Source organism: Ammodytes marinus (assembly GCF_949987685.1).
Source record: "Ammodytes marinus genome assembly, chromosome: 8".
Taxonomy (NCBI): Eukaryota; Metazoa; Chordata; class Actinopteri; order Uranoscopiformes; family Ammodytidae; genus Ammodytes; species Ammodytes marinus.
This window is the reverse complement of record NC_137212.1, coordinates 24907890-24919004: the sequence shown is the minus strand read 5'-3', so window position 1 is coordinate 24919004 and position 11115 is coordinate 24907890. Positions and strand designations below refer to the sequence as shown.

At 44.1% G+C, this 11115-nt stretch overlaps 1 protein-coding gene across 1 annotated transcript; it reads right to left on the bottom strand.

Annotated features, from left to right (window-relative positions):
- Positions 1 to 862: 862 nt before the first annotated feature.
- myoc (myocilin) lies at positions 863 to 9103 on the bottom strand. Its single transcript, XM_080032264.1, has 5 exons — positions 8442 to 9103; positions 5217 to 5282; positions 4807 to 4899; positions 2551 to 2762; positions 863 to 2021 (listed from the first exon to the last, which is right to left on the bottom strand). Exons 1-5 carry the CDS (start codon positions 8923 to 8925, stop codon positions 1440 to 1442), a joined length of 1437 nt encoding a protein of 478 aa, XP_079888390.1. The 5' UTR covers positions 8926 to 9103; the 3' UTR covers positions 863 to 1439.
- Positions 9104 to 11115: the final 2012 nt, after the last annotated feature.

The following is an 11115-nucleotide window of genomic DNA, read 5'->3' as shown; positions in this document are numbered from 1 at the left end:
CTTTTACTTTGAGTCTACTGTTTTACATCAGAATCTAACTGCATGGATCACGTCAGGCCAGTAGGTGTCACTACAACACCTAACAACCTAAATGAGCATTTCCAAGTGTTTGGAATACTTGGATACCTCATTCAATCGTGATGCCCTTTAAATGGTTTATTATGTCCAACAGATGCTTATCAGTGGTACATTTTCATTAATTCCTTATAAATTGGTTATTGGCCATTAATAGGAATAGTGAAGGGTTTTCTGATGTACACTTTCTTTGTCAGTTTAAGGGACTTTAATTCGTCATGACCCCTCTTGTGGGAACTTTGACCACAGTACCCAGAATAGGCCTGTAATGCCTGTGGTGTACAAATAGCTTATTAAAATGTAATCCTTGAGACTATTAAGAGCTATTTGTGAATTACTTGTTTATATTTAGATGGTAGTTGAATTTCACTTTGGCTGGTGACTTGTTTGACCCCTTCTTTCATAATTTTATAATGATTTTAACTCAATAACTGCCTTAGAGATTTGTTTACAACCTGGACACCCATAGTCATAAATTGCCTGATACTGATTATGTTTAAGGTTTAATTTTTCATCTGTGGGGGGGAGCCTTGCTTTCATCTTTGTGACCAAGTTTTTTGGATGAGTTGATTGTTTATTAGGTTATTAAGCTAAACAAGGAGAAATGTATTTAAGATTAAAAAAAGGAAAAAAAAATCATCTTGAGGATAATAGTTTTTCCTTTGTCAGCAAGTCATCAGTTACAGCTTTAAAAAAAAAACATAAAGGTTTTCTTTAAAAAAATTCAAAAGTTTTTATTTTTTTTTATCCATAGAAGGGTATACCGTTCCATAATAACCATCTAAACTGTAATTTAGGAAGAAGTTTATTTCATGACAATTTGAACATTGCATCGTTATGTTGACTACAATGTACAAGTGCATGCAAGATTCCAATACATGGCAGTAGTTTATTTAATATAAGAGGCTGACTGGTGAAACACTGCAGGGCGTGTCGTATCACAGGAGTCTGTGTTTTAAATGATATGCATTGATTATCCCTCTTAGCTTGTGAAGTTGGACTATGCTTCATCTTTCAAACCTCAAATATACATAGCTTAACAAAAAGAAACAATACAATCATACATATGAATTAAAGGCGGTACAAAAATAATTCCTCTAAAAACAACATGTTTGTGGACCGTGCCCTCCCGCTGCAGAAACAAGCGCAAACCTGCAGACCGACACTTCCTCAAACGTCTTCACTTTGGAGTTGGGGTGCTTCAGCCCTGGCTCTTCTAGATGTTCAAACTGGCAGTGTTGGGTTGACATGATAACTACTGCTACCACACACATTATACTTTGAAGCTCTTGAGTCTTTAAAAGCAGGAACAGAACGAAAGGTGAGCAAATGTCACTTTTCAGCAGTCACTCATCATGACAGAACTATTTGGCCTGCGGGGGGCCCAGCCTGAGGTCATAGGACACCATGTGGAACTTGTCCCAGGCAAACAGCTTCTTCTGAGCCAGGTTATAGTCAATCATGCTGCTGTAGTTGTACTTGTTCTTGAAGGGGATGGACAGGGCCTTCCCCTGGCTGGTTTTAGTGTTGTACATGTAGTTGATGATGGTGTTGGGTGCCGCGTAGCTTTTCACCGTGTACAGCTTGCCACAGATGATGAAGGAGTTGGCCACAGAGTTCTTTCTGATCTGCGTCTCCCAGCTCTTCTTCACCTCCAGACTGTGCGGGTCCAGCTGGGAGATCACCAGGACTCCTTTGGCTTTGCTGGTGGAGTAGACGGCCCACAGTCCCTGCTCGTCCACGGCCAGGTCGATGTCCGTGTAGCCCCCCCAGGAGTAAGGGAACTGGCCATGGAAGCCGGCGTGGGGGAGGTCGCGGCGGGCTGCGATGGTCTCAGAGGCCAGGTCGTAGCGGATGAGAGTGCGGCTCCGACGTCTTTGATAATACACAGAGCCTCGGTAAAGAGTCGCACCGGTGCTCTCCAACGGTTCAGGCAACAGCAGCACCTGTCATGGGGGACGACGACAACATGAGACAGTAGCCAGGAGGGACTTAAAGGTCACATATTCTGCTCAGTTTTTATTAGAAACTGTAACCATTGTGTAGTGACTTAAAAAAAACTATATTTCTCACAGTGCCATTGCAAAATTTCTTTTCAGCTTCTGTCTGAAACACTCCGTTTTGTCTAGCCTCCCAAAAAGCCCAGTCTGCTCTGATTGGCCTTGAGTCTTACTGGCAGTTAGATTCAGGGGGATCTGTAGTGATAAGTTAGGTTGGTAATGAGTGGCCGTGGCTTCTCCCCTTATGACATCATAGGGGGAGAACTTCTGACTGGGGTTTTTAAACACAAGTTTTCAGAAAGGTGGAAGTTGAGAAAAAGGGAGGGTTGTTTTATGTAATGCTTTGGGAGTCTCTGGGACCCATACGAATGTTGAAAAAAAATGAAAAAGTGCGTTATGCACAATGGGTGACCTTTAAGGTTTTTTGCTTTTTCACATTAACAACACATCTCATTCACCTAGGATGAACACTCACCTTTGATGGAAAGCCTTTAGAGAGTTGTACCATGTCTTCATACCCAAACAGCTGCCTGACGTCAGCGCCAACAGCGTCGATCCGCCAGATCATGTTGGGTCCGTAAGGGGTGACGGACTCAGGATCCTGCATCCAAACACCATATTTACCTTCTATGTTGTCAGCCTTCCTATGAGTGACAGGCTCACCAACGGACACCAACTCCCCACAACCTACCAACAGGAAGGAGAAGAAACATGAGAGAGGGAAGATTCACAATACTGTATATAATTGATGTTGTTCTTGACCATTTCAATGTGTCCATGTCAAAAGTTAGATAAAGGCTTTGAATCCTTAGGTTCAATTCAATAGGCTTCATTGGCGTGATATTTTCAAGCACAATAACAAAAAATAATATGTACAACAAAACTTAAATTGAACAAAATATTCACCCCACACGATGGTTTAAACAGCCTTGGGTCAATTTCCTCTTCTACCAGGGGAATGACATTAGGGTTTATGGTTTATGGTGAGGCATCACTGAGATGACCTCTGAGGTCTAAGGTTGTTGAAACACAAATGAAGGTCTTCAGCTGCTGCCTGACATCTCTGTTAGCCAACATGTTGTCTGAGGCACCACCATTGAGGCAGCAGTTGGGTTACAAACTCATCCAGGGAGGGATCTCTCTGCTTCTTGTCTTACTGATAAGGCAGGCTGCATATTTACCACAACCTAAAATACACCCTTGCTCTAAGGTCCATGCCGTAGCATTGGATTAAGGGTTTGATAGGAATATGTTTTATAAATACACTTGTGGCCATGTAGCTTCCCCCGTGGCGGTTGATTGTATGACGTCTCGTGTTTTTTTCATGATGGCCCAAACAATCAAACGAGCTGCGAGCCATTCAGTAGAACAGACTGCGGCAATGGTTTTGGGGAAGCCATCAGAGGAAGGTTTAGCAGTGAGTGACATCCTCGTTAAGGGGGCTTTCCCTTTCCCTTGGGCTTCTACTTACAAGACAAAAATTTAACTCAGGCAGGCTGTCATACCTACGGATTGGCATGACTCTGGTATTCTCGCCCCAAATGTTGCAGTATTAATAGCTGTATTTGCTTTGAGGCTGTCGGGGGGGGGGGGGGGGGGGGTCAGTGTCATGTTTGCCAGGTCAGATGGACAGCGGAGAGGGACGAGGAAGGAAATGGGAGAGTGAGAAGGGTATCACCTGCCAGGATTGGGTGTTAAAGGACTATACTGGTGTGTTTGCAAGTTTGAACTCCTTAACAACATCTTTACATTTTAGTTGATCATTTTTGACAAACATGCAAACTCCTTGTTTATTTCCATTATCTCTTACAAAAATGCATTGTGCATTTCCTTAAACAGCTTGAAAACAAAAGGTGTGATACATGCAACACAATTGCCCCTCTGTGCTACACAGGCTTCCTTTAACTTGTTCAAAACATGTAATAATAAATATATTATAATAACTTGTGTCAGATTCATTAACTTTTTCTAATATTTTCATTTCTTTATAGGTCAAAACAAGCATGGTTGACTAACATAAATTCTTATAATTTTCACAAGTTTTCAAAAGGTTGTGTTCTTGCACAATCCAAAGATACAGAGATACACCAGAGCGTTGTGTGCTAGCACTTTTAATTGCATTATCTTGGCATGGTCCTTGAAGTAAAAAAAAAGGATTTCAAAAGTCTACTATGCATGTGTTCAATCAAAGTTAAAGCTGGGGTATGTGATTTCTGATTGGTCAAAGTTAACATGGGCTGACACTTTGACCAATCAGAGCGGGGCTCCGATTCTCTCTTCTTATTGGCTGTTGGGACTGTCCATTCACTTTGGCACGACTTTGTTGGTGTAGAGCGTGTCAGGAAGGGACCATAGGGGAGGTACCGAAGAGAACAAGTGGAGCGGTTGAGGTATTTGGATTTGAATCTCTATCCCAACTGCCATTTTCTCCCCAAATCCTCCACCCCAGCTTTAATCTAAAAACGTAAAAGTATGCAAACTTAATTTACACTCTAATGGATTGCACTACACTGAAATGTATTGCACTAGACGGCTAATAGATTTTCTCATCACACAGAAATGAATGAAAATGAAGGAATGCCTGATTTGATGGAAAACCCGGATAACATCTTTTTAAACACAGCGGCATTGTTTGGAAAACGGCTGAACTGGATTAAGTGTATACAATCTGTAGTAAACATTCTAAACCAATAGTATGGTCCTTAAAGGGAGAAATAAAGAGAACACAGACCTGTAACTTCCTCAGGGCCGTCTGGAGCAGGGACCTCTGTCACCTCGGCCTTCAGCTCCTGGAAGCCTGTAGATCCGTGCTGCCACGCTGAGTCTGATGGGTTCAAGAAGGGGACTATTAATCATTCTTTTCTCTTTTAAATTCTTAACATACCTTAGTATCTTAGAGGGGTTTTATGAATATCACCTATACCGTATATTAACACAATGTATAATTTATTTATTTATAGATGTCTTCCGCATCCAAGCTCCTTGGTGTATCTGTTTGATTTTCTTGTGTGACATGTGTTCTGTGTATAAGACAACCTGCTGCTCATAACCAATTGCCCTTAGTGGGATTAATAAAGTTGTTTGAATTGGAGAAAAAAAAATAGTAAAGTGAAGCCTGGTTCTGCATCAAACTTAACCCACCTCTCAAACTGCTGCTGTCTCCCTGCCTGTTGGGCCTGGCCATCAGGTGAGACATGGGGATGGAACCTAAACACACACACATGCAGAGAGATGAATGATTTAACATGGGGCACACAATAGTGAAGAGAGTGTTTGGAGTGTGCTGGTGGCCATGGCACTGTCCTGACAGCATGAAACAAACACCCCCCTGAGCAGATTCCCAGCTGCTCTGGAGTCAGACAGTCGGTAGATTGGCCGACCGTTAACACACATACTTGACACACTCGACCCGAGCACTGTCGACTGTCGCGTCATCACGGCTTTGATCAAGCCGTTTGGCTCTGTCTCCCCTGTATCACTGTCAGGTATAAGGCCTGCATGGAATCACACCACTCTGACTATTAATGAATGCTCACAGTAGGACACACAAATCGTGATTTATATACAGTATGTAAATGACCCTATGCTGGCCCTGAGAGCTCAATGCACTACAACTGAAGAAAGCACATGCAAATAGACAAAACTCAAGTGCAATGAGTTTAGCTCTTAGGGGCCACCATACAAGTCTATGCAAAACTATTTTCAAGGCACACAAATACATGTGTTGTTTTATGCAAACTTAAAAAAAAACTGCAGCTATAAATTAAAGAACAATTAGAGAATAAGTGTCAAACTGCCTGGAGGTCCAGCTCAACATGATGTTTGGTATAATACTGTATGTTACATGTTTGGCTTGTTAGCGCCTTGCGCTAAGTGATGAAATGTTCTTGAATTATGAACAACTGGGTTTGGTAAGTTGTGACTTTAGCACAGCAAGTTAGAGAACTATTGAAAACTGGTTTAATGTGTCCTTGTCCTTGTCCCCTTCCTCGTCCCTGTCCCCTCACTCCTCCATTACCGTGAAAGGTCAACAGCATGGAGGTCTGTATTTTCTCCTCACTAGGCTTGGCAAATAAACATAGAGATGTTTACAAAAGCAAAGCTTTTCAAATAGGTTTGAATGATGATGGGTATAGAGCGCAGGGTGTTTGTGTATCCGTAGGTGACTGACTGGGCGCTGGTCTGTGTGAGCAGTGCATGTGCACTGCCATGAGTCCAGCTGCATAATGAGCCTAAATGATGCAGAGAACATTAAACGCTAGCATCTGGGTGTTGATGAAGAGGAGCCGGAGCTTGGAAATGATGATAAACAGCAGCGACATGGGAGAGTTGCTGTGTGTGTGTGTGTGTGTGTGTGTGTGTGTGTGTGTGTGTGTGTGTGTGTGTGTGTTGCCTTCATCCCTCATATCCTGCCTCTTTGTTTAGGAAGTCTCTGAGCAGAATCAATAAACCTCCCAGACAAAGACACAGCTCACTAAAGCTCCCCTCAGCATTCCCATCCTATTGTTGTCAGGAAACATTTATATTAATAATATCGCCAGGGTTCTATGTGCGTGTAAGCAGCAGACAAGGTCAAGGCACTGAAAGTTTTAGTGCGTCCACCCCATTGCTCACGGATCGAGACATTTCTGGCAGAATTTTAGGACCTCCAGGAAATTGTGAGCAAACATCTGAAGACCCCCGTGAGGCCCACTGTGTTTTCGATAATGGGCTTGTCCCTGTCATCACCATAAACCTAAAAGATTCTTACATTACGACTGACTTTGTTCTAACACGGTCACATATTTTGAGTCAAAGTGTTTCCCCTTAGGCACCTTGCCTAACGGTACTCTTCCAGTACAGCACATGTTCACTGTTAGAGGTTGAGATCTTTTTTAGCTCTTGTGTGTCCTGTCGAATGTCATCAGCACCTTTTATTCTGCATTGGTTTATCTTTTGAGCATAAAGCCATGTGTAGCTGGCTTGTGCTGTCACTACCAGCGATAAATGTGCAGGAATATTTTTAAGTTCTCAAAATAGCATCGCATCACATAGCGTATCAGCTCATATATTTTCAGTGTTAGTAGTAAATAAAAGCATTTTCCAGTCCGAGTTACGAACTTGCCAAATTGCTCGTCTCCCTATGATCTGTTCGACATCTGCCCTCTCATGCTGAGGGACCCTCTCTGTGTATTTCAGGTGTAAACATGAGGAGCTTAACAGATAACCCTGAGTATGCATGGGATGTACGGAAGTTCTCCCGATGCAGAGGGGGTATAGGGATGACTGGCGCTATGAAGGATTTACTGCCGCTGCAAATCTCAGCTTCACAAGTAAAACACATTGAGAGCTAAGAGTGTAAACAACCGAGTTGATGATGGCTTAGCCCAGGGAAGAAAGGGGGAAGGCGGGTGTGGGAAAACGGGCACAGACTGGAGGCTAATCAACGTCTGTTTGGCCACTGCAAACACACAGAATACCAGAGCTTATAACTCCCCAGCTCTGTTGAAGCCCTCTAACCCTTTGGAGTGTAGTGTTCTTGGCCCAGAGCCCTCCAGCCCTGACCCACCAGGCGTCATCAAAAGCCCCTGAGATGAGTCCTTGGCACTGGACCACCCCTTCCATTGCGTGCATCACATTTCACCCCCCCTCTGAGGTCCCCCCCCCTCTCAGCCCTACCCCGGCTATTCGCGCCATTCTCGTCATGGAGAGAGGGAAACACCAGTCATAAACGTCATGAAGGACGCTGGGATCTGCTCGTAAATCCTGAGCTGACCCGCTTTGGCCTGCCACCACCCCTAAATGCAGGCAGGAAGCGGGGAGGGAAACCTGAGCCCAGCAGTCTCTGCACAGTAAACATGAACCACACAAGCAGGTACATCATGCATCGCCACGGGGTGCACGCACTGTTCACCTGCTCTCTATAAGGGGATTTGTGCAGATTGGCAGATGTGTAATAACCGGACACACAAAGACACCAAAGAGTGGCTCCATATGCATAGTTGACGTTTATGTGTCATCGCTTTACTCCGTTATCCTTAAATGGCATATTTTTAAAAGCTATCTTAAACTGTGTAACTTCTTTTACACCCATGGGGAATACTGAGTTATTACAACAACACTGTTGGTGCATCTACATGAGGAACGCCTTCAGTGATCATGCACATATTTTATTCCTTCTGCTGCAGGTGTTTTCTTAGCAGTAGAATCAACAACAGAAACATTTTGTGGGCTCTTCTTGAGTAAATGCAGCCATACTGAGAAATACAGAGAGAGTTTTGTAAAGCCCATAGGCTTAATCGCCTTTGATTGCCGATGGTTTAAATGTATGAAAAAGTTTTGCACTATAGCTTTAAAGTGTGTGCTGGTATTGAGTAAATCTCTTACCTCCAGCTGGTCTGATCAGAGGGGGGCTTGGTGGCACCACAGGGGCCTGTGGAGGACAGGGGGGTCTGCTCCTCAGCCTCTCTGTCTCCCTCCTCATCTCCTCCACTCTTCTCTGCAGCCCCTCCAGCTCCCTCCGCAGACGCTCCTTCTCCCCCTGCAGCAGGTTCCTCTCCCCCACCGCCCTGTTCAGAGCCTCCTGGAGCTCAGACTGAGCTCTGCTGGCCCCGGGGGACTCTGGGGGACCCCCGACGTCCCCTCCTCCAGCCAGCCTGGACACTAGCACCTCCAGCAGGCTTAGTCTAGCCTTCAGACCCTCCACCTCTGGGCCTCCGCTCTGCGGGCAGCTGGCCTCTGCGGGGCTGGGCACCGTGAAGGTGTACTGGCATCGTCCACTGCGGTCGTTGCCTGTCCACAGAGCGGCGCGGCCCTGAGCGTCCCCTTGCAGGAGAAGACCACACACGCACAGCAAGAACAGGAGGAACATGCTGGATTCTGAAAATGTCCTTCAAATTCTCTGTTTCCGAAGAATTGGTTTTGGTTTTTTTAAGCTCTCGACTGGAATTCTACTTTGATCATTTACTTATTCCCTATGTCCTGGTTTCTACCCTCAGGTAAGCTTTATATCTTTTCTTTTTCCTCTTCTCCCTTGTGACTCCTCAGTGGACAGGTCTGTAATACTGAGCTCTCCCCTGCCGTTCACAGATATTTATACTATCTGGAGGGGGACGTTAGGAGGGAAATAAGAGAGGAGAGGAGAGGTGAAAGGGAGGGAGGGAGGGAGAAGGCTGGGATGGGGGGATCAGAGAGGGGAGGGAAGAGGAAAAGAGAAAGTAGTGGGATGCTGACAAAAACATCCCATTTGCATACACACTATGTCCAGAACTGAGTTTTCACATGCAGGAAATTAGCCTTGGTCTGTTGTTGCATGCAATACACACAGAGAAGATTAGAGAGAGCCTAGGACGCAAGTTCTGCAAAGTCATTTAAAGGTGGAGTCAGCAACTCTTGAGAACGCCTGTTGTCAAAATCACCTTTTCTCTGTAAACTGGTATGTAAACAAAGGGTATGTAAACAAAGGGGTCCCACCATAGCTAACAACATGCCCATTTACAGAAGCTGGGCTCTGTTAGCACTAAAACAAGATAAAAGAGGACAGGTAGGAGATCGTGAGGAGATATTCACTGATTTGTAAAAAATAAATAAATAATAAAAAAGGGATTCTAACAACAAGCATTCTCAAGCATCACTTACTCCACTTTAAACTAGTTTCACAGGAGGGGGATTTTGTTAACATTTGCAGAGCCTGCAGTTCATTTAAAAAACATATTTACTCTACATGTAATTCTTAGAATTGAATAATTCTATAATCATAAATCAAAACAGAATTATCTTGAGATAGCTTGAACCAAATGTAAGACTAAAATAGGTTTGTAAACAAAACTGTGGGCCCTGCTGCTGTAAACAACAACAACTGCAGTGAAACAGTAACTTTTAGAGTAGCTTTTTCTAACTTCAAACGATGTTCCAGGGATCCAATTGTCCTGTGAGGAAAGTTTGTTTATTCATTTATGAGAGTATACTTTGAAAAATGTTCACTTCTCTGACACACACAAAGTTACATAGTGCACCTTCAAAGAGGACATAATATGAATAACTTTTTCACCGCTGTGCACATATTTGAATATTTGGTGTTCCTACCAGCCCACGAAATGTATCAGCACGCTGTTGGAAAGCTGCAGTGTGATGCAACACTCTGCAGCTCATTGGCATATGACGCCCTGCCATGAGTAGCTCAAAATGAGACGACAGGCGCTCCGCAGGTCATTAGCATTTTACTTTTCCCATAGGAAGCCCCACCTGAGGCTCCAGGGGTATCTTTGCTAAGGCAATCTATGAACACTACCGCCTGGATCTGGCCAATCGGAGCAGAATGGGCTCTTAAAAAATCTGTCTAATACAAGCAAAAATGCCCAAAAAAATATTTAAAAAAAAAGAAAAAAAAATCTATTCTTCACGTCTTCTCTGAGAATCCTGATGCTGTTCATGAGTCTGAGGGGATCTGAGATATAGCAACTGTACGGCAGGCAAAGAGGGGCCTCATGGGATGGCTCTAACATGGAATATATAGTTACCTCCCAAGGAGCTGGTGTCCCCTTTCATAGCGGTAAGGGACCAGAACGTGACATAAGCAGCCGATAAGGTCTGTCTTTACGAAGGGTCGAGGTCACAAGTCAAGCAATGGCCAGAAGCCTGAACCCCCATAAACAGTGTCCTTGCATCAACAATGTGTGTGTCTGTGTATTCAGTTTTTCAACATCTATATTTAACACAACGTGGGGGAGCCCATTCCTTTCTCCAGCTCACTTCCTGCTCGGGTAGATTAGTTGCAGCCTCTTGTACGTCCTCACCATGGACATCTCTTAACACAGTATCACAAACATGTTCAACAGTCATGCGACGCAAGCATGATCTCTTGTTTATTTTCAGAGAGGCAGGTGGAGAGAATGAAAGTGAGACACTTGCTCAGAGAGGCATGTGATGAGGCAGGCGCACGCACACACAAATCTCAACAGTCCTCCTGTACAGCTCTCAGCTGTATATCTGACCTTTTTGTTTGGGTTCTTCCAAACTATCAATTTACTTCTGTGTACGTTCAGACTCCTCATCCATCTCT